We start from the raw sequence: 27,650 nt of genomic DNA, 5'->3' as shown, positions 1-27,650 counted from the left end.
CTTGTCGAGTCTAGGGTGAAAAATGGAAATCTGAAGTTTGTTGACGTCGCTTCCATCAAACAAGAGTTGCAGAGGTTTCAATTCAGCACAAGTCTGCCAGAGAAATTCCAATTCTGCTGACTACTGGTGAATACAATCCACTAAAACTGATATTGGTTTCCAGTACATTTGTTTACTATGTTAGAAGGGGATCAGCAGGAATCCTTGTTGGTGGGAGTACCATTAGACCAGAAGGATTTTTCCCACCATTTTTTGACAAGTTTTTAAATCTGTGGAGACCAGTAACCATCTCCTTTTATTTTCGGGACTACAAACCCAACAGAGGGAGTTCAGTAAATGTATACTGATAGGATGGGTAAAGGAGAAAGGCTGAAGTACATATAATAGGAGAGCAATTACATGCCCTGTCTTTAGGGCAGGAGTTACCCGGACAGGATCTGTGTGTGAATGCACCTGAGAGTTCTGGTAGTTTAGGACTATTTCCGCAAGTATGTTTTTTGGGGCATGCAGAGTATAATAGGTAGTGGGGGGCTAAGGATTACAGGGCCTGCATCTGGGGGAAGTCAGACAGGGATGGGTGAAGTGGAGCCAGGTGGAGCAGAGAAAATAAGGAGTGAAGCTGTTGCAAAAGAGTTCAAGTAATAGATGGATCTACCCAGCATTTGTATTTTTCTGTTGGAAGCAACAGAGAAGCCATTCAATGAAGTAGTCTTTGTGTCTGGGGATAAGAGTAGGGAGAAGAATGACCAAGTAATGAAAGCATGAGATAATGCCTGGAACATGGTGAGCCAAAGTTAAATGTGATGTCCTCCACCCTCCCAGGTAGTAAAGAATTGCTGGAGTAGAGATTCCTGGTTACAGAAATGGGCGGCCATGTTTAATGTATTGCGTTGTACGTGGAGGAAAAGCTCTGGAGAAGTAAAATGGACATCACATCGATTTGTTATGGCTGTAAAAGGGGAGACCACAGTAAAGGATCAAGTGGTTTGTCATCCTTGGTCCTGAAGTGGGCAGGGAGGCTGAGAAACCTGTAGTCCAAAGCATTGGATCATAGAGCGGGGCAGAACATGGAAGGCTGTCAGGGTCAGCAGGCACCGCTAAGCCAATAAAAGTTAAAGGTAAAAGAATACTTAGATGAATCTGGGGAAATGGTAGTGGTGTGTTAGAGGCAAGAATGGGAGGTGAGTTCTTTAGAGGGTGCAAGATTTCGAGTTGATTAATGTTAATACAATGAAAGGGCATTTCTGTGAGTACCGTTTCGGATAGGAATGATTTTGGTGTGAACCTGTCCTGCTTCAGGATGAAAATCTTTTCTTTTACCCATCTAGATGTGAATGTGTTCTGTCCACTCTCCCAAAGCTGTTTCAAGGTGGAACTTAGCTATACAGCATGTACTGTCCTATGCAATGCACAGGTTACTGTGATGAAGACCTCACATACAAGTCCTGAAAGGTTTGTCCATCTATGCCAAATTCAGAATCGAATTCAGAAGGGGACTCAAGACCTGGCTATTCAAATGATGCCACCCATCAGTGTGTATCTTAGTGCCTGAATGCCCTCGTGAGTGATGAACTGAGAGTCATCAATCTGGTTCGATGGATTGATGCTTGCACCCTACGGAGCGGTACAAAAGGGGGTGGTGGTGACGGACGGAGCATCTGAACCAATCAAACACTCACACCCAGTCAACAGATCTGGATTTAATCCATCACCGTTCTTTAGCCCACTCTGCCACCACCCCCTTTTGTACCGCTTTGCACCCTATGGAGGGCATTTTCTTCTAAATGTTCCAGAACTGCAGCGTCATATTATGCTTGCTGCACCACTAATGCACACTGCAGCAGCAAAGGTGCCATTAAAAATGTAATTACGCATTAAAAGACTCTCTCTTCCAGGCAGGACTTTTGTTTGCTGTCTGTTCTATCCTAATCAGCACATTCGTGTAGAGAAGTCATGCTGAGTGGCTCTGGAACAACTACAGCACGTTACAGCTGTTTTTTCTTCTAAAAGGCATATTATTGCAGTATTCCTTGCTGCAGTGTTAACTACTAATTCACCCTGCAGAAATAAAGAAAACACTTCCCTATCTGTGTGCCACATTTTACTATACATCATAGTCATAGCTTTTATGTATAATTACATATGCTTGAAGCATTCAGTTCAGGGCTGGTTCCAATAGCTCTTTACACGAGTATATGGTATGCTATCCTTGATAATAAACCTGTTCAATCAATCAAATAGCATTTGTAAAGCACAACACTGCCACTCCTAGGGGTATCTGGGCACTGTGTCTCAGTCGAAAAGGCAGGTCTTGGGTCTCTTTCTGAAATGTGCCAGCGAGATGGCTGTAAGGAGCTGGGGGGAAGGTCGTTCCAGGTCTTGGCAGCGATGTAGGAGAAGGAGCGGCCACTGCTGTGGCTGCGATGGATGGTAGGGGTGTGGGCGAGGGAAGAGGAGCAAAGGTGTTTAGCAAGTTGGTAGAAGTTTAATCGATGATAACGGTAGGCAGATCCTAGGTGGTGAAGGGCTTTGTAGGCGTGCGTGAGTATCTTGAACTGGCATCTGACAGTACATGTTTGAAGACTTCATTCCTTTCCTCAAAAATCAGGGTATCCTTTTTATGAATGTTGGTTCTAATCTGTAGCCGCATTCTAGGGCTTAGCCTATGGTATGGAGGCTAAATTTCCAGGAAAATCGTGACAGTATCCAGCAAAAGAATGCTTATTGCTGGTGTATGGATGTTTCAGGGTAAATATGTGGGGTATATGTATGTTATACGTTTTTAGGGGGGTTAGTATAATGTTAATCTGTAGCACATGTGACAATTAGTAGACAGGCTAGCTTATTTAGAGTTGTGTGCACAATCTGGAGGTAATGTCCAATAGTGGTAATGTTACTGCCCTATATTACTGCCAGATTAAGACAGCCACTTCAACTCTACTGGTAATCTTCAGTAAAGGGCAAAATGTCTAACACTTAGGTTTCCAGACTCTCTGGAATATACAAACATTTCTGGATATTACTGGCAAGTGTTATGTTATACTGTCCACCTTCTGCTGATTTCTGGAAATGCCTCTGTCTTTACCATATTTTTTGCTGCTGAACATTTGTGGTAATGACCGACTGAAACAATGTTTTAACTGGTTGTTATACGACTTGCTGGACATGTTTAAAATATATCTGAAATGCCTGCCGGTAATGTCAACACTAGACCTGCGTTTCCAATATATATTTTGCGGTATTGGGGAAATAAATGGGGAATGACGTGTGAATGAAGTTTCTGCCACATTTATTTGACTTTGGTTTCCATATGTTTTGTGTTGATAGGAAGTAACCACAGTGTTTCTGTGATGAACTGTGGTATTTCTGTATTGCTGTAGATCCACAGTAATGGTAGAAATGTGCTTTAACGCAGATCTACATGTTTCTGCCATTACCACAGAGCTCTAAGTGTTGAATGTCTGTATTTATGATGCACAGTGTTGGAGTTCTGAGAGACTGGGTTTGATCCATGATATCTACCCATGTCGTCCATCAGCGACGGTAACAGAGGTAAAGCAGTGATTTTCAGAGTTTGCGGTTAACATCTAGAAGGGTCATTGCACCCTCTCCTTGATACTAGTACTGTACGTTTGCATGCCAACTTTCATGGCCTCTTTGCCACATGGATGAGAATGTGGTGGACTGAAAAATGTGATCACACAGTGCGCAGTGGAGAACACAGGCATGCTGGCAAAGAGAGAGATGAGACACCAACACACATGCAAGCACACCACCACAAATCATTGCAAGAGGGGTGCACTGGGGGCATATTCAGCTTCCTCCTAGATACAAGGCAATGCACACCAGAATACCAGAAAGGACTTGTTGATCCAGTTTTTTTTTAGTTTATTTTATCAGCAATTTTCTATTTTACTCAGACCTCCAAATAATGTTTTCCTTTGACTCTTCGTTCTTTCATTCTTTTGATTACCCCTACCTTTCCACAAACAATGTTATCAGCCAAGGAGATTAGTTCATGCTTGGACAGAAAAGATGTCATCTGTATGAATGCAGCTAATTGTGTCCCAGTGGTAAGTAAGCTCTAAGTAAGATCTGCCACGTGCTGATTGGCTGTGCCAAGCATCTCAGCAAGGGCGGCATTGGCATAAAGCCGCAAGGGCAGATTTCATATATCGGACTAGTGCAATTTTTGACTACCATATGGACTAGCTCACTAGAGAAATATTTTCTTTTATGATTGGTCGAACGGTGCTAGTTTTATTTTTAACTTGCTAGAGGGAGACATGTTGCACTGGCACCAGTGTAATCTGTGTAATCTGCAAATGTTACAGCCAATTTGCAATCTGGCCTTGGGTGAGGTGGGGTGACACGTGTCTGGTGAGGGATCTTCCTTGAGTCTCCCTTATTAACCATCTTGTCAAAAGCAATACACGTTACTAGCATCCTGGGACTCATTGTGGGAGTGTGGCATGCAAAGGGTAACCTAGAGCGAGCAAGCGATGAAGCCCTGAGGGCTGGCATTGGCTGGTCTGGATTTTTCTGAAAGGAAGTAAATTCTTAATGCCTGATGGGCACATATCTATCCTGCCCACATTGCCATAATTCTACGTGGTGGTCCTGTGGGCTAGCACGCTCGCCCTCGTATTGAACAGTAAACACTTTGTGTTTACAAAACATTCAACCCCTGAAAAGTTGAGATAATTATTTTATCCAATTTGGGGAGATAACTCTAAAGACTCCTCTCATTATTACCATTAAATACTGTTAAAATGTCTGTCTTGCACACAAATTCCTTTGTTGGAATTCAGTCGCAGTCAATTTTTCGAAAGTGTGTGAAGGAATTAAGACTAAAACTGTCTGTGACATTATATTTTTATATTAGATAGCTACATTTATTTTGAATCGTGGTGACATATTCTGAAGGTATATGATGCAGATGCTGCATGTTGCAGAGTTTGCTTTATTTGCCATATTTGCACTTGTGTAATGCCTTAGGATCTCATTTAGATCCAGATGGTAGAGCAAAATGGATACGTGAGCGCTACCCATCGTTTTATGGTTAAATGATGCTCATTGGGCATTTGGGCTTTGCGCTTGAACTTAAATTTGAGTGCAAAATGATGAAATGCGTAAATAATGCTCTAAATGACCCCATTGGAAGAAGGGTACCATAGCTTTTTGTGGAAAAAAGCTGGAGATAGAAAATAAGTATAGAATGGACTGCACCATTTAATATCTGTCCCAGAGCAAAGACTGAAACCAGGACTTAGAAGCAGAAATTCTGGACTCTAAGCCAGCGGTAAAGGAAAGGCTAGCTCCAACCACAATGACCACCGGGTCCGGAACAGGACTGTGGAGCCTTTCCAGTAACAATCACATGGTCACACAGTGGAGAGCTGTCTAGATTGAGGCATTACCTTCTTCTAGAGCTGAGGATCAGGACTAGTGATGTGAAAATTTGATACCTGTGAGGAAGGAATCTAAACTTTAAACCCTTAGAAGAGTACTATTTTGGTTGGTAAGGAGGTTACTGGGAATTAAATAGTGACGTAGGCCTTGATTATAATTGTCGAGCAGGAAACCAATTCTCAGGGTTCAGATTTTAACAGGGTGCTAATTAGCATCTATTACAAGTTCTGCCCTGACATTTCGGGCGTAACATGTGGATTTTGGTGCTTCGTGTCGGTGCACTGTATTTTGAGCGGTCTAGCAGAAGCCCCAGTGATGTTGCATACCAGGCCAAGTAAGCCACTATATTAGGTCTGAGCTTGAGAGTGGCGCTGCACATTTTCTGCAGCACATCATGGGACATTTGAATCAGGATGGGGGATTGGTTCACATGACACCGTGTCTGACTTTTGCAAATTACCCTCTGCGATCTCCATGTCTTCCTTCTCTTCTGCCTCTGCCGCCGCAACTTCCTGTTGCCGAAGTTGCTATATAGTGCCAAAAAAACACAATTGGTTAATAGTTCTGCAACCTACGAAATCATTCAGCCGTTTCTTTCTGCCACCTACTTCTCCAGTCTGGTGGCATTGAAAAACATCTCTACATACTGTATAATGCCACCTACATGCATTACAAGATTTAAACAGATTCATATAATCACTCTGTGCTATATGCTGTTCTTCATCCATTAAACTCCAGGACCCCGGAAAACCCATATATTGTCTAACCTCTTGGTAAAGCAAAAAGACCCAATAAAAGGCATTGGGCTACCCCATTGACTACATAATTACTTTAACCCCTAGCACTGCGGCGGCAATTCCGCCGCAGTGCTAGGGGGGTGGGGGGGCCACGCGGCGCTCCCATGCTCGTGACGGAACCGTTCCGTGACAAGCCTTGGGTGCGCTGTACTTATGACGGAGCGGTTCCGTCACGGCCCCTCCCCCGCTCAACAGAACGTCCAGCGCAGGCACGGAATCCGCTCCGCGCAGGGGTGCCGAGCTTGCCGTGACGGAACCGCTCCGTCATCAGCACAGCGCGTCCGTGGCTGGTGACAGAGCGGTTCCGTCACCAGCATGGGAGGGGTTAAAACAAAAATGACAAAGAGCTGAGTCAACTTTGAGTAAATCCCTCAGCCACCTCAAACAATGAAAATCAATCCTTACAGGAAATCACATCATATTCTATACAGAAAAGAAAGAACATCTCAATCAATCAATCAATCAATCAATCAATCAAATCCTTTATTCGATCTTACACATAAGATCATAAAAGTATCAGGAAAAACATCTCACTTAAAGATCACCGACTCTAAAAATGACCCATGTGAACGGCACTAAATCCTCTCTCAAAATATGAACCTCCTCTTCTGTGACCTTCCAATTAATCCCAACTGTAATGCAACATATTTTTTCAACAATATCAACAAACATATTCACATTATTCAATCGACCTCAAAGCCACCACCATAAGGCAAAGCTAAGGAGACCGAGCCCTAACTAAACAATAGTTCCAAAATGTCCACACCTATCACCGACACACAACCTTTACTCCAGTGTTCTGTGTCATCTCCTAAACTAGTCCTTCAAATAAACAGACAAAGCTTTAAACCCAAAATCATGATTACGTACAGTCCCACCACAATCTTCCCACCTTAATGAAAACCAGTGAGAAACAACTTAATTAGCTTAAATTCCATAAACCGTGGACAACCGTGGTCTAACTTTTTCCTTGGACCTTGAAGAAACCCTTCGCTCCTCAATATTAGTGCTAAAGTCCTCAAAAGTATAGATACATGAAACTACTTGAGGAAAGTTCAGGGTACATCACAAACCATGTCCTGTCAGCTCTCTGAAATATGAACAGCATCACATTCCACTCCCCCAACCTGCCTCCTTCTTACAGCCCCTCTATCCACCATGCTTTCCATTTGACATCTACTGGGTCGTGTAGAGTTTCTCAAGGATTGTCTTCATCATCTAATCTGATAATATTACCCCCAACTCCTAAAGATCTTTGAACCCTACTACTTCTACTACTCCTCTGCTCATGGAACACAACTCTCCTGCTGTATCAACTAGTGTGCCCTACACTAAGCCTTGGAAAACTGCCTATCCAGTGTCAATCCATGGACAGCCAGTCACAGCCTCAGACCTAATGAACACGAGCGCAATCGATGGTTCACAACTTCAAATTTAATAGCAGCAACTACACCACTACACCACCTCCAAACCCTCGTTCCCAGCACCAGAGCCTATAGGCACTATCGACTTAGCCATGATGTTCAATCTCTAAATTATACCAGTGAGCTGCACCTAACATCTATCATATGCCATTTCAAGTGCCTGATCTGTTCAGAAAAAATCTGATCTACTAAGAACTTCTTCTGGCCAGACTACTTAAATTCTCTGTACCTCTTATGGAAGTACCAAATATCCAGATTTAAAGACATCCAGGAAAGCTAGACTACAAGCTGGAAAGGAATCCCGGTCCCTCCTCCCTTCTAAATGGACAAGACTCAGTTTAACAAATGACCTTCAATACCTTCTGCCTTAATCAGAAATACTGTCAAAAATTGTAGTAAGGAGCGACAATCATCTCTGCATTCCTTGAAGAAGGACCTACCACACCGCCTGAAAACAGAGTTGAGTTCCTGATATGGAAGGCACTTTACAATGTAGGCACTCAGTCTTTGGAACATGTTACGTTCAGCATCATCACCAGATAAAAACATCACACTTTCAGAAAGGAACTGAAAATGCTCCTCTCTCCTCTTCAAATTCCCATCCCTTTTCCCCTCTGCCAAAGAACATCTAAAGGTTATTCTGCCCCCTGTTAGATTGTACAATACTTTTGGCCATGTTCAGAGATGATACAGTCTATACAGTTCAACAACATTTATTTGTATTTGTTTACGTAATATTGAAATTAATGTGATCAAAATATTTGCTAAAATGTAATATTTGTGCTAATAGATTTACTGGTATAAGCGTACATGCTTCCACACATTACTGCATTGTGGCATATCACTTGCACTTAGTATCTATTGTGTATCATCTGTTGAAGCATTATAACTGTGGGTCAAATAGAAACAGCTAATCCCACAATGCTTTGCAAGTACAGTCAGGACACTCAATTCAGCCACTCTTGTTACTAGGCCATCTAGATCACCAGTCATGCAAGGTTTTCAATTGTACTATGCAAAGCTTCTGTGGTCCAAAGCAACCATGGAAGTGCATTGATATGAACTTCAAAAAGTATCAAATGCAAAACAGCTCCTTTGTCGCAAACCTCTTACAACAAGACTGGTTCAGTTGCAAATAACCCTTCAGGGAAACTTCCAATCCTCTAATATCTAACAAGTCCTTGCTCCAAACAGATATTTGAAGGTAATAAATGTCTCTAAATGCTACAAAAGCATGGGGGGATATTATATCTGCTCATGGTAGCCTGGATTAGCCACCCACATGTGAAGCTTTTACACTTAGCAGGATCATTGTTACCAATGAGAGAAAAACTTACAAATCATACAGAAATGAGGGGCATATGTACAAGCTCCTATCGCCACAGCAACGTCACTTTTTACGAAGTTGTAGTGGTGATAAGGGCATTGCCTTATTTACAAGGCAGCGTTAAGCCACTTAACGTGGCTTAACTTAATGTGTTTAAAGCTGCCTTGTAAGTAAGGGCCCGTTTCACGCTATGCTTAGCGAGGAAGGGGTGGGAAGTGGGTGTTGCGGTGTGCGTTCCACCGCAACACCCATTGATTTTGACGCTGCCCCCTATTTACAAGGGCAGTCTAAATAGGAGGTCCCCCTTTCTGTACAAAAACAATCTTAAGAAAGAAAGCCATTTTGTGACTTCCATGTGTGCTGCATGAAGCAGCACACATAGAAATGACAAAATAGCATTTAAAGATTATGTACAGGAAGGGGGACCTTCGTGTACATAAACAATCTTTCCCCTGCAACCAGACACCCTTGCACTATGATGCAAGGGTGCCTGCATTGGTGCTTCACTGCTAAGTGTAGTGCCAGCGCAGGTGAAAAAGCAAGGCTGCACTATATTCTTGTAAATATGGTGCAGCCTTGAGTTTCAGAAGTGGCAGATTAAGATGTTAAGCCATGACGGCTAACGCCTCACTCCGCTACTTCCTTGAGCATATGCCCCTGAGTTGGAATTCTTATTCACTTTGTTAATCAGAGCCCTGGGAATGCCTACTTGGTGGATGCGGCTGGTTTCTCACCTCTTTCAGGGTCTCAATGGAAGCAAAATATTTAGACCACCAGTCCAGCATACTTTCATCCGGCTCCTCTTCTTCTATCTCCTCGCCTTTCTTCTTCTTCTTCTTTTTCTCCTTATCTTCTTCACTCTGAGGTAGCAAGCAAGAGAAAGGAGGAGGGAGAATGAGAAATGAGAGTGAAAGAAAGAGAGAGAGAGCAAGGAACAAAAGCAAGAGAGAGAGATGGAAAGAGACAGGCAAAGAGAGAGAGAAGGAAAGAAAGATGGTAGAGCCAAAGATTGAAGAGAAAAAAAGGCGAGACAGCACGAGAGGCGGACAGCAGAGAGTGCAAGAGAAAGCGAATGAGAAAGGAGAGAGAGATAGGAAGCGAGGAGAGAGGCAGAGAGATAAAAGAGTATGAGTGAGAGTGAAAGAAAGAGTGACAATAATGGCAAAACAATAAAAAAAAATGATTAGCCAGAGTTCAGGAAAGGACTCGAGACCTGGCTGTTTGAATGAACAGACCACCACCAGACAGCAAGCAACACAAGCCTCTTGAGACCCTCATGGGTGATTTGCTGCACTTTAAAAATCCTGATTGATTAATGATTAGCTTACTTTGAGTGGCTGATCATCATAGCCACTCACAACTGCTTAAGCATGGCCGCACACCAGGTACCATGAGTAAGGAGAAGTGCTGAAGAGTCACAAAGTAATTGTGTAACAATATACACAAGGTGTTTCAACACACAATTAAGACTAACACACTGGTTCAACCATAGACTTCACACCCAAGACGGTAGGACAAGGAAGAAGGGTCAATACATGCATCTTTGAGAAAAAACATTTAATAAGGAACATGAAATATCCGTTAGTGGTGTCCATTTTATTTTTATTTTTCTTAGAAGTCATGTACTTATGTTAAATGAGGACAACAAAAATTCGGCAAGTACAAGAATGCAACTTATTTTAACATTAGGCTACCAGTCTATTTCTTACAAATATTGCAACTCATTCAATATACCTCAGCTCACCTGCTGATGAGGTGTCACAAATTTCACCTCCGCCTTTGGGCATTCTAGTGGTTGCCTGTAGAACATCGGATTATGTTTTACCCACTCTGTACAGTTAATAAAGAAGACTTTGCGTAAAGGTTTTTAATGAATAGCAAGCCTCCGAGATATCTCTGATGAGATCTCAGTGATCTAAAGCAAGGAACAAACTTCTGATCTCACGCCAGACACCAAAGCAATGGTGGCAGAACCTTCTCCATTCTAGCTGCAAATTGGTGGAACAACCTGAGAGTTACCGCTATATGTATCAAGCTATTTAGCATTCGCAAAGGCCGAAATTCTGCGAATTTCGGCCTTTGCGAATGCTAAATAGACAAATGGAATGTATCAAACAAGTTTGATGCAAAATAAGGATTAGCAAAATTTGCTAATCCTTATTTTGCGATTGCACTTAAGGAATTGCAAATTTTGCGATTCCTTAAATGCAATGTATCAAACAAATAAAATGCAAAAAATGCCATTAAGGAGTAGCAAATTACCACCAACTTCTAGTTGGTGGTAATTTGCGAATTCTTATCAAAAATCTTTTTTGATAAAAACCAAAGGTGCCATATGACGCCCATACATGCCCTTAGGGCATGTATGTGCGCCATATGCCCCCAAATGTCTTTTTCAGGGGTGCAGCAGGGTGTTCTTGAGACACCCCTGCACCCTTGGAAACATCCCTAATTTGCGATCAGCAAAGTGCTAATTGCAAATTGCACTTTCATTCCTATGGGCCTCCTGGCCCATGGAAATGAAGGGGTAATTTGCGATTGACAATTTGCTAATCTCAAATTAAGGAATGCTAAGGAATCGCTATTGGAAAGCGATTTTGTACATACATACCGTTTTGCATTTCCTAAATAGCGATTCCTTAAAATTCGCTATTTAGGAAATGCAAAATGGTTTGTTGATACATATAGCGGTTAGTCTTCATAATGAAGGCAACCTCTGGAAATTCCAGATCAAGGGCGCCCTGCGGCACAAGCACGTCAGCACCGATGGTTTCCTTTAAGCTTCTTGGGGACAATAGGAAAAGAACAGGACTGGTGGCACCCAGTGTACCTACAGTGGATGATGGGTTGCTTTCACTGCCTCTTACTCTTACTTTTTAAGCTCTAGGCACTGTTGCTTGCTCTTTCCTTGACCGGCTTTTTACTTATCATCTCTTCTCTTTCCTTGTCTTACCTTATATGTTCTGCCATGATTTTCTCTGGACCTCTGCACCTCTAGGTCTAACTTCTAGTATTCTAGGGAAATGGGCAAAAGCAATAGCAGTTGTGGCTGCAGGTGGAAGAGCTGTACAAGGTTTGTGTACCCTTCATGTGAAGATTTCTGGTCAGCTTGCAATCCTTTCACCTGGGTTGCAGTTTCATCTTTTTGCAGGCCAGCATATTTATTTGTTTCTGAGTTTATGTACCTTATCATTGCCCTCAACAGGGGCACCTCCAACAGTTGGATAGCTATCCTCCTACTCTAAATTTACTGGACTTAATTTAGTGCTTTTTTTAGTGTTTCCTGAATCCTTGAACCGCGTCACATGTATTACCTACCAATGTGAGACTTTTCCTTGGAGAAGTAGGAGGTTAATGTGCAGTCTCCCTGGTGGGTGACCCAAGTCCTATGATGGTAGAACACTAGCATGCGATGAACAAAACTTCCTTGGTGCACCTAACTCTCCAGAGATAGCACCCACAAGTGATCAAGGATTACTCAACACAAAAACTCAATGTATAGTTACAGCTATTTGTTTTTTGATAGACTAGTTCTTTATTTCCATATAAGAAATGAATGGTGATTAAAGTGCCATCGTACTTTCTGTGGCTGGAATATAAATCCAAATGCATTCGCAGCAGTAAAGTGATGTGCTCCAGTTAATACAAGGATCTATAGGGAATGTTATCCTATTTGGAGGCGTGACACAGACGTTTTGGAACCCTTCCCATCTGGTTGGGTTAAATGTAATGTTTGGTTCAACACTCAAGATACCAGATGGGGGCTACACTTATACAATATGTATGTTCTGTCATCCCTTTGTCCTACTGTTGCCCCAACCTGTGCGAAAGGAGGATACCTTAGCGGGCATGAACTAATAGTGTGGCATCCATCCCTAAACCCAATTACCCCTGCCTCGAAATGTAAATTGAGATTCCAGGCAAACCAGGACAATGCTAACAGCTGCAAAGGAAAATCTGAACAATGTCTTCTATAAACTTTCCATCCTATCAAACCTCCCGGTGAACAAGCATGCTATTCAGAGAGAAAGACAGAAAAGTAGAAGAAAAACACAATGCATGAACTGTGATCAAATAAAGAAAGGCATTGGAGGGTCTATATTACCTGGTAAATGGCCTCATAATCCAAAAGAAAGTAATGGCAGGGGAGCATTCATACCAATTCTGAGCCTTATACCAAGAGACACTGCATGCAGTAGGCAAAGACATGCAGCAAGAATTGCAATTTCCATTGGTGCCAATAGGTACACAGCATGGAAGACGATGTAAAAACACTAAAGACAATATATCCCAACCATGTCAAGGTCAATGAACTGTGGGCGTGTGAGCTGGGGCATTAGGATATAGGGACCTCAAGGATCCTTGACTGCAACATGAATGTTACTAAACGCAGTGAGAGGGTCAGTAATGGCTCCAACTGGTCTGCTACATGTCACTGTGTCAAGGGTTTGTGATATCATGTCTGCAGGCCTAAATGACCTCTCCCTTCTGACTTATAGGCCAACGTCTAATACGTAACAACTTTTCCCCTATATGCGGATATGCATTAGGCCTAATATGGTTGGCTAGTGTTATCATTAGTTATCAGTGACATACAGTTTTGCTTTTATACCTATCAGTTATATATGACACATACATTGGGTTAGTAAACTCATCTCTTCACTACGACCAAGGTATCTTATGAGCAGTGATACATAAGGCGTGATCATTTGTACATGTAGGGAGAGTGAGGGATGTAAGCTTGGATGGAGCAGCACAGCTAAGGACATCTGACTTATTCCCCAGACATAGTCTGCTATATCCACGGGCTCCTACAGCCTGGCTTTTATGCAGCTCTCCACATTACTCCTCATGTTGCCATAGCTTGGCTATCAGCATTTGAGGCTAGGATACAGAGGAAATGCATCTTCAAATAAATACTTTGTGTGGGTTCATAATTTTATACACTTTTGTCATGGTCATTAATGTCAATGTTACTGTGGTATTTGCTACTAGTTTGCTACATATGTTCTGTACGATGTTGGTTCTTAATACAGACCAATAAAATACAAACTATTTCCCCCCATGTGGGTGTAAGGAAAGTAAGGGTATGGGACTAGGAAACTTGCATACTGACGGGTCTCTGGCCAAATTGGGCCTTTCTGCCAAGGGTATTCCAAATTTCCATAACTTTATATGGAAAAAGGATGGGTATTATCATGTATTTCTGTTGGCAGGGCAGTCAGAGGTCTTGCTAAGGAGCAGGGCACAGAGTATGTGTGGGTCTAAGCTTCTTCCTAGCCTTGTGATTATCAGAATTTGGACCTGGCGTATCATGAGAAACTAGACCTGGTGCCAGAGGTCCAGTGCGTATCTAGAAAAAGGGACATGGGAATGGCACTGGGGAATCAGAAGATGCCTATATTCAGTTTCCTATAACCTAAGCAAACAGAACTTGTAGACTTTTGTGAGGCTTCGTCTTGACCGCCTCACATTGAAGAGATGTCATGACATGGTAACCACCTACTTACATTGAAGAGATGGCGCGGTAACCAATGATGCTTATTTGGGAGTCCCAGGCCAGTCACCCCAGGCAGAGTTGAGCTGTTGCCAGCTGATCAAAGGACAGGGCTGCACAAGCAGCCAATTTAGTTGTAGCCAGATATTTTTGACTGGCAGATTTCTTGGCTAAGCGTTGATTGCAGCCCTGAAATCAGACATATATGAAACTACTACAGGGTCTATAAGGGAAATGTCCTAGAGGCTGCTACAAAGACATGAAATGAGAGTGATTGTGACATTGATGCAAGTACTCCCTCATCTTTCGCTGCATGGAATGTGCCCATCCTGAGGACACAGTTGGTATGGAACATGGTGCCAATGCATTAAACACATAGGAAAAACCAAATAGCAAACGACAATTATGGGGATTGTACTTGTGAGGGTCAGCAGACCATCTTCCAGGAGTGCAAGTATAAAAGGCCCATGCCCCATTCAGCACAGAGCAACCATCACCAGCCGTAGAGGAGCATTACCAATCCAACATCAGATAGGATGTGCATTGAGAGGGGTGAACACTGAGCTACACAACACAGCAGGAACCTGACACATAAGAGGTGATGAGGCGACTTGAGTGTCACAGGCCCAGAATGTAGGTTTGTGATGGGATGGGTCAGAGATCCTGCATGGAGGTCTCTTTTATTGAGGCACTGAAAGGATCATACCAGACACCTCGCTGCTTAGTGGAGCGCTACAGGGGCAGCTTGAGGTACCGCCACCCCATATCAACTGCCCAGGGCAACGGGCAGCACTTGTGAAACAAAGACAGATGGAATGGAAGATATATTGAAGGAAATGCAAAGAGAGAAGGAGAACAGCAGAAAATCACTGGACCCCGACGATGCTACATAAACATGGTAGCAAGTGTGCCGTTCGCGGTTCAGAGGGGTTTTGGCCACTGCCCTGAGAGGAATTTTCAACAGGAGAGGATTGGACTGTGATGGCGCACAGGGCTTCTGGAGATGGGGATAGAGACGGATCAGGGGTGCTCTCTGGGACCTCCTGATAAACAGTTTGTGCATATATTTTCCCTGGGTTCTGCTGCGAGGGTTGGCTTAACTAGAGGGTATGTGTTAGGGGATTAACTATGTAACAAGGTTTTACACTGACACAGTAGAATATCACTATTTTAATCCCCCTTTTATACTTCTTTGGGTATTGGCCTGGCCATGCCTCACACTACCTGTCTCCTCCCTTTCTTTTCCTCTTCTTTTTTCTGAAGCTCTCATCCTTTTGTTCCCCTCCCAATCCTTCACTTTCCCTATCCATTTTGCCTGTTTCCATCATCAATTCATGTTATTCATACCACTCTGATTTGGAGCTAGGGCAACTTTTATTTACTGTCTGTAGCCCAATTGTCTTGCCCGTCCTTACTGGTTTTCTTTTCCCTTCCCTCCCTCTTCCACATTTTTGTAGTTATACTCCCCTTCTGGAAACGGACACTCTCCTCGCCCCAAAGAGAATCCAGTGTATTACATACTATATATTACATGCTCTATCTTAGGCTTCATGATAGGTTGCTGGCATGATATTCATTTTATATCTGAAATAAAGAGTCTTTAATTGTACTATCACTGACAGTTTAAGTGTCACGAGTAAATGAGAAAATTATAGACGCTGTAAATGTAAGGTTTCTTGTAGGTATAAAAATCCATGCACTTAAGTCCATCTTTGGCTTACGTTTTGTTTATGGTGGCCTAAGTTTGGCTGAACATATATTAAACACAAGATTTCGATACACCCCTTAAAATGTATTCTTATCAATTCACCTTTAATGATAAAATCTGACGACGGCTCAAGATTCTGGTAACGCTGAACAAATTTGGTTCCAAGCATTTTGATTGGTCGAATTTGGAGAAATCAATGCTTTTTGGGAAACTAGTAAAACTGAAGTTGGTCCATGGAGAAATTGATTAATGTTCCACACATCAAATACCAATCCTTTGGTGAGATGTAGAGCTTAAGGTGTTTGATATATTATTGCTGAATATTAGATTGGGGTCAGCATGCTGAGAGACTACATTCTAGCGTCAAGCACACGTTGTGTAAGGTATTAACCGTACACAACGATATGTTCAGACTCGTAATCTAAAAAGTTGTCTTTAATTGTTTGGCCTGTCGGTCACTGCTTCTTTTTTCTAGCCACAAAGCCTGTATAAGTAAAAAAAATATATGTTTCTTAATGTCAGTTTTACTTCCATCAGCGGATTCTGGAGCGTAAACGCTCTTTTGCTGCATTCAGAAATGGATGTGGATGTCTTGATATAAGAGACCTGTCCGGCACAAGACGTTGTGATTGATGAACAGCACTTCGATTCATGGACGTTTGAGGGCATAGTGATATAACTGAAAGGAGTGCAATATTGATTTTATCCAGGACGGAAGTAAAACCGGCGTGAAGTAACTGATATTTTTTAGAATGATTTAGGGCCATATTTATCAAGCACAAATTTGTTCGCAAACGCCGAAATTCGCAGAATTTCGGCGTTTGCGATCGCATTTTTGCTAAATGGTATGTATGAAGCAAATCTGTGTGCAAAATAAGGAATCGCAAAATTTGCGATTCCTTATTTTGCGATTGCATTTAAGGAATCACAAATTTAGCGATTCCTTAAATGCAATGTAAGAAGCACCAAAAAAGTGCAATTTCGCCTTAAGGAATCGCATTCGCGATTTCTTTGAAAAATTTACTTTTTTCAATTTTTCAAAGTGCCATGTGACACACATACATGCCCTTAGGGCATGTATGTGTGCCACATGTGCACCCATGTTTATTTCAGGGGTGCAACAGGGTGTCCTTTTGACTCCCTTGCACCCTTAAAATTGCATTCTCAATTTGCGATTCGCTAATTGCTAATCACAAATTGAGAATGTCTTCCCATTCATTCCTATGGGCCTCTAGGCCCATAGGAATGAATGGGGAGGTATTCCTTAATTGCGAATCGTATTTTGTGATTCGCAATTAAGGAATATGTAGGATTCGCAAAATGTATTGCAAATCCTACATACATAGCATTTTGCGATTCTCAAATAGCGATTCGCAAAAAAACGCTATTTGAGATTCGCAAAATGACTTTTTGATACATATGGCCCATAGTCCTGAGGAAGTTGTGGAGTATTCCCCATTAACGACGGAACTCATGTTGGCTTTGTGCTATAAAGAAAGAAGATATTAAAGATAACTCTGGAATACAGATTGTGATTTTGAACATATCTTTGTGTACTGTAAACACTTTACACAGCGTGTGCTTGAGGCTAGAATCTGGTATTGACAGTGATCTATTGATCACGTTATTGGGGAGAGCGGTGAATCGCTCTACCACTGAGAGCACCGCAACCGTTAATAGTATTGTGTTAGATATTGTGTGAAATAATCAATTGAGCGCCAGGTCCTTACTTGACCACCCACATGAGACTATGCTGAGATACTATATGTAAGTAAAAGTACAAATTTCTTTTTTGAAACTTTAAAATGTTGACAGACGTTGAAGAGATGGACAATGAGACTATTTTAGAGATATTCTTTTTGCACTGTGACACTATATTAACCCAGTGGACATTTGTTGGTATTTTTCATCTCTAAGTGATGGAGAAAAACATGAAATGACGTTTATTTTGATATTGCTTTCAAAAATTCAAACATTGTGCTATCTTGTATCAAAGGGCAGTGACACATTTTGGAAAGTTGTGACTCAAAACAAGCCATGCCTCAAATTTCATGCATGATGAGCCAACTATGCCATCAGTCCATATTTGGTCAACCAGGCCTCAGTCCATTGAAGATGAGACCTTCCACTAAATATGCAACCTGAAGAAGGGACTTACCGGGTCAATTTTCACAACGGCATCGGAGTTCTGTCATATGGAAATGAAACAAAATGGATACGAAATAATGAAATAAAACTAGGTAGACTTCACACAGAAAGAGTATGCAGATATTAAGTGATCATTGGAAATGGAATGATTAGGAACACAAGTGAGCAAACTGAAATTAGGATGATCTGAGAAAAACAGGTAACTATTGTGAGCTGGCTGGCATGCTAAGTGCAGTAGAAAAGTGTTATTGGAAGCAATTCTGCAACGTGTGGTACAGCATAAGTCTTTTATGCCAAGCTAAGCCTACACTGTTATCTGCAAAATGGCTATCTGATCTGGTCACCCTAAGCAGAATTGTTTTAAATCTGATCAATTACAGAGAGTGGTGAAAGGGAATACATTTGGATATCAAAATAACAGTCAAGCTCTGGATTACTTCTTTTTCTGCTTCTTCCAAACAATTAAAGGCCTGATGCACTACTCCCATTTGCAAACTCCTATGTGAAGTTTGCATACTGTCAGTGAATAGGAATGTAATTTGCAATGTTACCTTTGATCTAATTGGTCACATCACAAACAGGCTATTTACAGTGGGGGTGCAAAACGACCCGCCTCATGAAAATTGGCCGTGATTTTAGGGGCAGCATTTGCCTTCCTAAAAGTTAAACATTTTGTTTAAAGAAGCCCGCATATTATAGTATGAGGATCATGGTACAGTGAAGCTATCTATATGGCCTAGGGAGCCATTCAATGCAACAAAAGTTGTGTTCTATTCAATGCAACAAATGTTTAGTTCTATTCAATGCAACAAAAGTTGTGTTCTATGCAATACAACAAATGTTTAGTTCTATTCAATGCAACAAAAGTTGTGTTCTATGCAATGCAACAAACGTGTAGTTCTATTCAATGCAACAAAAGTTGTGTTCTATGCAATGCAACAAACGTGTAGTTCTATTCAATGCAACAAAAGTTGTGTTCTATACAATGCAACAAACGTTTAGTTCTATTCAATGCAACAAAAGTTGTGTTCTCTCCCAAACTATATATGTCTAGAAATAGACGAAGTACTCACGGCTTCCAGCTTCACCATGGTTTCCATTTTCTTGATGGGCACCTCGGGTTCCATATTGACAACAATTTCACCTGTGGGATGAGAGTAGGGGCCTCCGTTTGCCAGTGCCATAAACCCGTTCATCAGTTTAGCTGAACAAAGGACAGAGAAGGACAGAACAGAGGACAGACTCAAGAGGTACAGTAGCAGGAGCTATAAAGTACAGCATGAATAGTGAAAAAACAAGTTCAGTGGTTAAAAGAGACATGAACAGGTAACTTGGAGAGGAAGACTGCACTAGAAGGATAAACACTCAATGGAAGGATATAAGGCAACTTCCGGCCTGGAAAGAAAAGAAACAAGAGTCTCTGCATTCATGGTATGTAAGAAGGGGGGTCCCAGACAAAGCACAACAAATTATTAAATTCACACCAATTTGAGTAAATTAATTCAAAAAAAAGGGGGGATCGAATCCAGGTGCAAGGTGTTTTTATTTTCACCGCACCAATCCTAAACATTCATTAGGTCATTAGTCAAAGCATAGGTATTTATACAATACATAGAAATTCAATAAGCCCACAGGGGAGAGGGGAAGGTGCAAGGAAGGAAAAAAACATTTCTTGAATGTTCAAACATCACATATCATACTTCAATTATATCAGTCAGCATTTTTGATCACCGAACAAAATAAATAGATCCCCAAAGGTGGGGTCAAATGCAGTGTAAACACATCAGATTGAAATTAATTTCAAAAAACAAATCTCCTATACAGCTATATACATAAAATTGTTCTGTAGGAGTTTAAATAAGTAGAAAAGTCTACGTTTCGACCCATAGGATGTAGGACGGTAGATCCTTACTACGCGGGTCTTCGTCAGGACGTGGGGGTAGAGGGGAGGGGCGGGGTGGTTGTTGTGGGGCTGTTCCTAGAGACAAAACCATTGAGACAGAAAATTAATTAAAAGGTCTCTAAAAAAGAGTCCCAGAGTTTCCTCAAAAAAACGACTTTCAAAATTAAGGTAAATAGCAAGGAGGTATAGTGGATGACAGGGCCTACATATGAATTACCTGATGAGGAAAAAAGGCCTCAGAGTAACGTAGTCCAGGCACTTGCCACGTAGTTAGCCGAAATAGCTGTATCTAAGATTGAAAATAATAAAAGGACGCCAGTCACTGAGTGTATGCCAGCCGCGTCAATACCATGAAAAAATGAAAAAAGGTAAGCCCAAAAGTCCTACCTCAGCCGTAGTATTAAATGGTGTTCGGCTGTTCAACTAGTTGTAGCGGGATTAGATTGGTCCACAAACGCGTCAGTATAACTCATCGGTTAGAAGCGCTCTCCATATGCATTAGTGGAGGTAGCTGTTTCTGAGAATTAAAAAGTTTGAAAGCGGCAATTACTTGGATTGTTTGACATGAGGGCCACAAAGTAAATACATAGGAATACACATTTAGGCAGATATCCTACCTCTGCCGTAGTTTTTTGCCCATTCAAAAGGTTAATTATATCGTCGTGTGAGCAGCGAGATTGGTGTCCGTCGAAGTGCAACACAGAAAATGTGTCCGTTTAAATCCATCAATATTTCTGAGGAGTAATTGGAACCGAATTAGTAAAATGAAAAGCGAGCGGCTACATCAAAGAACACGAATGTCAGGCGTCTAAGCAGACGCTGTCAAAATTCCACTTACCCGAAGTGGAAAATATTCGGAGAGCGCGCGAGCCCGCGTCTAACTCAATCAGGTAGCAATCAGGAAGTGCTACCTTGGTAACGAGAGGTCCTTTTCTAACCTCGCTTGAGACGGGACTCTCGTTGCCAGGGTAACATGAGGCTTTTTTAAGAGCATATGAGTGCACAGACGGTGAACATGAACCCTGAGTTATGAACAGACAAGATTGAATGCACTCCGCTGCAAAGCACACAAATGTTGCTTATGAAATGAAGTCGGAGTTGTGGCTAAAGGGAAACTATTCTGATTGTTAAAAACGGTCAGCCTGTTAAAGCGCGGACATGCCATACACAGGGTAGTCAAGGCGCCAAATGGATCGGACACGGTATATTTTGTGAGACATTACAATCAAATATGCATTTGGAGAAACGGGTAGCTATGATCTCACAGAGGGTGAACATAAACCCTGACTTACAAACAAACGTGATTATTCACTACGTTGTACATTTTGTTTCTGAAAAAAGGCTGTACATTATGTTTCTGAAAAAAGGGGGTTGGGGCCACGGGACCTAGTCTGATTTGTACAAAATGGTCTGCCTGGTGAAGCGCGGACATGCCATGCGCAGGGTAGTCAAGGCGCCAAATAAATCGGACATGCTGTCAACATACATGCAAACACTGTACTTAAAAGCAGCTGCATTTTTTACATTTATGATATTCAGTAAAACTTCATAGGTTAGCAAAAGCTTTATAGGTTGGAAAAACGCTTCTTCCAAAGCTAAGTGAATACATTTGAGGCCAAAGGTAAGGAGATAGTATACTTGGCAAGTGCGGACCTACCTGTCAAGGTGGTCTAGGCACATTATCTTAACGTACACACATGTCCATTTTATCGATATACTGGGTCAGAAAACGTATATTACGATTAGGAAATGTATCAACCTGCGATCCAAAATATGGAAACAGTGTACCAAGAAAGCGTGTTGCTACATAAAGTGCTTAGGGACACGTGAGATTTACAAAATGGCCATCTGTGCAAAACTGCTCTCCGATTCATTAAGGCCCAGGCGGACAGAGTCAAAGAAACGGATCCATTTAATCTCTCTAACGTTGAGGATAGGTTCTATGCTCCCACCCCTCGGGCCCAGTCTCACTTGTTCCAGAATGGTCCATTTAAGGCTTTCTGGTGGGTGATCAAAAGTTGTACAGTGGTCAACTAAGGGTGCCCCCTCAACTTTGCATCTTATGCGACTGCAGTGTTGTAAAAAACGTACTTTTGCACGTTGTTGTGTCTGGCCAATGTATATTAGCTTACAGGGGCAAACTATGCAGTAGATTACATTGGATGAGTTACAATTGGTGTGCGCCTTAAGTGTCACTTGTTTTTGCCCATGAGAAAAGATTTTGGTCTGTAAGGTTGCTGGACACGCTTTGCACGAGCCGCAACGGTAATGACCCACAATGGGGGGTAAATTCCACATTGAAGTTAATGATTGTTCCTTGGTAGTCCTCAAAAAGGAGGATACCACGTGGTAGCGGATGTTCCTCGCTTTCCTGAAAGCGTGAAGTGGTGGGTTGCTGCAGTTAAGATCCTCAGAGATCAAATGCCAATATTTGTTGATTGTCTTTTTTATGGCATTACTTTTTGTGGAAAACGTGGTTACGCAGATAATGCGTTGTTCATTGTTGTTCCCTTTTGATCCAGGTTGTAGTAAGGTTTCCCTTGGGTTATGCCATGCTCTTTTTTTGGCTTTCTTAACCAATCTCCTGGGATAGCCTCGTTCAAGTAGACGTTCCATTAGTATAGTGGCTTGTTCCATATAATCATCTTTTTTGCTGCAATTACGGCGGATCCGTAAAAATTGACCAAAGGGCAAATTGTCACGAAGTCCCCGTGGGTGATGACTTGAATACAGAAGGAGGGAATTCCTCTCTGCAGGTTTCCTGAAAAGGGTGGTTTGTAAAATATCATTCTCCACGAAAATGGTTAGGTCCAAAAAATCAATGGATTTTCTGTCATACTGAATAGTGAACTGTATGTCAGAGGTACGACCATTAAGCCAGTTGAAGAAGGAGCCAAGGTCCTCCTCATTGCCATTCCAGATACATATGATGTCGTCTATGTATCGCATCCAAATATTTATTTTGGATCTGAAAGGGTTGTCATCATTGAGTATGAACATGTCTTCATACATAGACATGAAAATTATGGCCAGGTCTGGAGCAAATGCCGCCCCCATCGCCACGCCCTTGATCTGAAGGTAGAATGAATCCTGAAAGATGAAAAAATTCCTCATCATGGCGATCTTCAGTAGTAAAATGATAAAGGATGTTGGTACTCGGATAGGTGCTTCCCGTTTGTCAAGGGCAATTGTCATGGCTTGCAGAGCCTCATCCTGAGGTATGCTGGTGTACAGAGACACGATATCACAGGTAACCAAACACTCCTCCTGTGGTTTATAAGGGCGTCCGTCAATCAAATTTATGATATGCGTGGTATCGCGAAGGTAAGTTGTGGTTGCCTCTGCTATAGGTTTTAGGAAAAAATCAATATATCTGCATAATGGTTCCAAAAGGGAGCCACACCCAGATACGATTGGTCGGCCAGGAGGCTGGTGCAGATCTTTGTGTACTTTCGGAAGAGTATAAATGGTAGGGAGGCGTGGGTTCTTTTGATTTAAGTACTGAAACTCGTGTTCAGACAGGAAACCTTGTTGTATGCCATCCTGTGTTACTCTCAGGATCTCTGCTTTTAGGTCTCTGGATGGATCACCATCTAGACGTTTGTAACTCACCCCGTCATTCAATTGTCTCATAATCTCACTGGTGTAGTTGTTGAGATCCTGTATAACAATTGCACCCCCCTTGTCAGCAGGTTTTACTACCACCTCGGTGTTATCTTTTATAGATTTCAAAGCAAGTATCTCGGCTTTGCTAGTGTTGAACTTGACAAATTGTTGTTCTCCCAAAATTTTGTTAACGTCCCGTAGGACGAGGCTCTCATAGGCCAAAATTCGTTGAGTCATGGCGTGAGTGGAAGGTACAAAGGTGGACGGTGTCCTAAAATTGGTCGCAGATAGAGGCTGTTCAAAAGGTTTATCCTTGAAAAAATATCTGAGTCGAATTTTACGGAAAAATTTATGGAGTTCCACTATGGTGTTAAAATTGTCTGGTTTGGATGTTGGCACAAAAGATAATCCTCGACTGAGTACTTTGATCTCATCATCCAGTAAAGTGTATTTGGAAATGTTAATCAAGGGGGAAGTCCTTTTCACCACCTGTAATTCTTCCTGCGTGTTGATCTCTCCCCGTTTATACTCTTCCGAAAGTACACAAAGATCTGCACCAGCCTCCTGGCCGACCAATCGTATCTGGGTGTGGCTCCCTTTTGGAACCATTATGCAGATATATTGATTTTTTCCTAAAACCTATAGCAGAGGCAACCACAACTTACCTTCGCGATACCACGCATATCATAAATTTGATTGACGGACGCCCTTATAAACCACAGGAGGAGTGTTTGGTTACCTGTGATATCGTGTCTCTGTACACCAGCATACCTCAGGATGAGGCTCTGCAAGCCATGACAATTGCCCTTGACAAACGGGAAGCACCTATCCGAGTACCAACATCCTTTATCATTTTACTACTGAAGATCGCCATGATGAGGAATTTTTTCATCTTTCAGGATTCATTCTACCTTCAGATCAAGGGCGTGGCGATGGGGGCGGCATTTGCTCCAGACCTGGTCATAATTTTCATGTCTATGTATGAAGACATGTTCATACTCAATGATGACAACCCTTTCAGATCCAAAATAAATATTTGGATGCGATACATAGACGACATCATATGTATCTGGAATGGCAATGAGGAGGACCTTGGCTCCTTCTTCAACTGGCTTAATGGTCGTACCTCTGACATACAGTTCACTATTCAGTATGACAGAAAATCCATTGATTTTTTGGACCTAACCATTTTCGTGGAGAATGATATTTTACAAACCACCCTTTTCAGGAAACCTGCAGAGAGGAATTCCCTCCTTCTGTATTCAAGTCATCACCCACGGGGACTTCGTGACAATTTGCCCTTTGGTCAATTTTTACGGATCCGCCGTAATTGCAGCAAAAAAGATGATTATATGGAACAAGCCACTATACTAATGGAACGTCTACTTGAACGAGGCTATCCCAGGAGATTGGTTAAGAAAGCCAAAAAAAGAGCATGGCATAACCCAAGGGAAACCTTACTACAACCTGGATCAAAAGGGAACAACAATGAACAACGCATTATCTGCGTAACCACGTTTTCCACAAAAAGTAATGCCATAAAAAAGACAATCAACAAATATTGGCATTTGATCTCTGAGGATCTTAACTGCAGCAACCCACCACTTCACGCTTTCAGGAAAGCGAGGAACATCCGCGACCACGTGGTATCCTCCTTTTTGAGGACTACCAAGGAACAATCATTAACTTCAATGTGGAATTTACCCCCCATTGTGGGTCATTACCGTTGCGGCTCGTGCAAAGCGTGTCCAGCAACCTTACAGACCAAAATCTTTTCTCATGGGCAAAAACAAGTGACACTTAAGGCGCACACCAATTGTAACTCATCCAATGTAATCTACTGCATAGTTTGCCCCTGTAAGCTAATATACATTGGCCAGACACAACAACGTGCAAAAGTACGTTTTTTACAACACTGCAGTCGCATAAGATGCAAAGTTGAGGGGGCACCCTTAGTTGACCACTGTACAACTTTTGATCACCCACCAGAAAGCCTTAAATGGACCATTCTGGAACAAGTGAGACTGGGCCCGAGGGGTGGGAGCATAGAACCTATCCTCAACGTTAGAGAGATTAAATGGATCCGTTTCTTTGACTCTGTCCGCCTGGGCCTTAATGAATCGGAGAGCAGTTTTGCACAGATGGCCATTTTGTAAATCTCACGTGTCCCTAAGCACTTTATGTAGCAACACGCTTTCTTGGTACACTGTTTCCATATTTTGGATCGCAGGTTGATACATTTCCTAATCGTAATATACGTTTTCTGACCCAGTATATCGATAAAATGGACATGTGTGTACGTTAAGATAATGTGCCTAGACCACCTTGACAGGTAGGTCCGCACTTGCCAAGTATACTATCTCCTTACCTTTGGCCTCAAATGTATTCACTTAGCTTTGGAAGAAGCGTTTTTCCAACCTATAAAGCTTTTGCTAACCTATGAAGTTTTACTGAATATCATAAATGTAAAAAATGCAGCTGCTTTTAAGTACAGTGTTTGCATGTATGTTGACAGCATGTCCGATTTATTTGGCGCCTTGACTACCCTGCGCATGGCATGTCCGCGCTTCACCAGGCAGACCATTTTGTACAAATCAGACTAGGTCCCGTGGCCCCAACCCCCTTTTTTCAGAAACATAATGTACAGCCTTTTTTCAGAAACAAAATGTACAACGTAGTGAATAATCACGTTTGTTTGTAAGTCAGGGTTTATGTTCACCCTCTGTGAGATCATAGCTACCCGTTTCTCCAAATGCATATTTGATTGTAATGTCTCACAAAATATACCGTGTCCGATCCATTTGGCGCCTTGACTACCCTGTGTATGGCATGTCCGCGCTTTAACAGGCTGACCGTTTTTAACAATCAGAATAGTTTCCCTTTAGCCACAACTCCGACTTCATTTCATAAGCAACATTTGTGTGCTTTGCAGCGGAGTGCATTCAATCTTGTCTGTTCATAACTCAGGGTTCATGTTCACCGTCTGTGCACTCATATGCTCTTAAAAAAGCCTCATGTTACCCTGGCAACGAGAGTCCCGTCTCAAGCGAGGTTAGAAAAGGACCTCTCGTTACCAAGGTAGCACTTCCTGATTGCTACCTGATTGAGTTAGACGCGGGCTCGCGCGCTCTCCGAATATTTTCCACTTCGGGTAAGTGGAATTTTGACAGCGTCTGCTTAGACGCCTGACATTCGTGTTCTTTGATGTAGCCGCTCGCTTTTCATTTTACTAATTCGGTTCCAATTACTCCTCAGAAATATTGATGGATTTAAACGGACACATTTTCTGTGTTGCACTTCGACGGACACCAATCTCGCTGCTCACACGACGATATAATTAACCTTTTGAATGGGCAAAAAACTACGGCAGAGGTAGGATATCTGCCTAAATGTGTATTCCTATGTATTTACTTTGTGGCCCTCATGTCAAACAATCCAAGTAATTGCCGCTTTCAAACTTTTTAATTCTCAGAAACAGCTACCTCCACTAATGCATATGGAGAGCGCTTCTAACCGATGAGTTATACTGACGCGTTTGTGGACCAATCTAATCCCGCTACAACTAGTTGAACAGCCGAACACCATTTAATACTACGGCTGAGGTAGGACTTTTGGGCTTACCTTTTTTCATTTTTTCATGGTATTGACGCGGCTGGCATACACTCAGTGACTGGCGTCCTTTTATTATTTTCAATCTTAGATACAGCTATTTCGGCTAACTACGTGGCAAGTGCCTGGACTACGTTACTCTGAGGCCTTTTTTCCTCATCAGGTAATTCATATGTAGGCCCTGTCATCCACTATACCTCCTTGCTATTTACCTTAATT

General features: G+C 42.1%; 1 protein-coding gene across 1 annotated transcript in view; it reads right to left on the bottom strand.

Moving 5' to 3' along the window:
• The window catches only part of OTOF (otoferlin), a 1,162,910-nt gene that overhangs the window by 126,344 nt on the left and 1,008,916 nt on the right, over positions 1 to 27,650 (bottom strand). Inside the window, exons 30-33 of the mRNA XM_078649977.1 lie at positions 19,387 to 19,517; positions 18,324 to 18,353; positions 9,695 to 9,820; positions 5,873 to 5,939 (exon numbers count right to left, since the gene is read on the bottom strand). Of these exons, the coding sequence (XP_078506103.1) occupies positions 5,873 to 5,939; positions 9,695 to 9,820; positions 18,324 to 18,353; positions 19,387 to 19,517 (354 nt within the window). The remainder of the gene's footprint in view (positions 1 to 5,872; positions 5,940 to 9,694; positions 9,821 to 18,323; positions 18,354 to 19,386; positions 19,518 to 27,650) is intronic.

This window comes from Lissotriton helveticus, chromosome 6, assembly GCF_964261635.1.
Source record: "Lissotriton helveticus chromosome 6, aLisHel1.1, whole genome shotgun sequence".
Classification (NCBI taxonomy): domain Eukaryota; kingdom Metazoa; phylum Chordata; class Amphibia; order Caudata; family Salamandridae; genus Lissotriton; species Lissotriton helveticus.
Note: the sequence above shows the minus strand (reverse complement) of the source record. Positions and strands in the feature narration are given on the sequence as shown.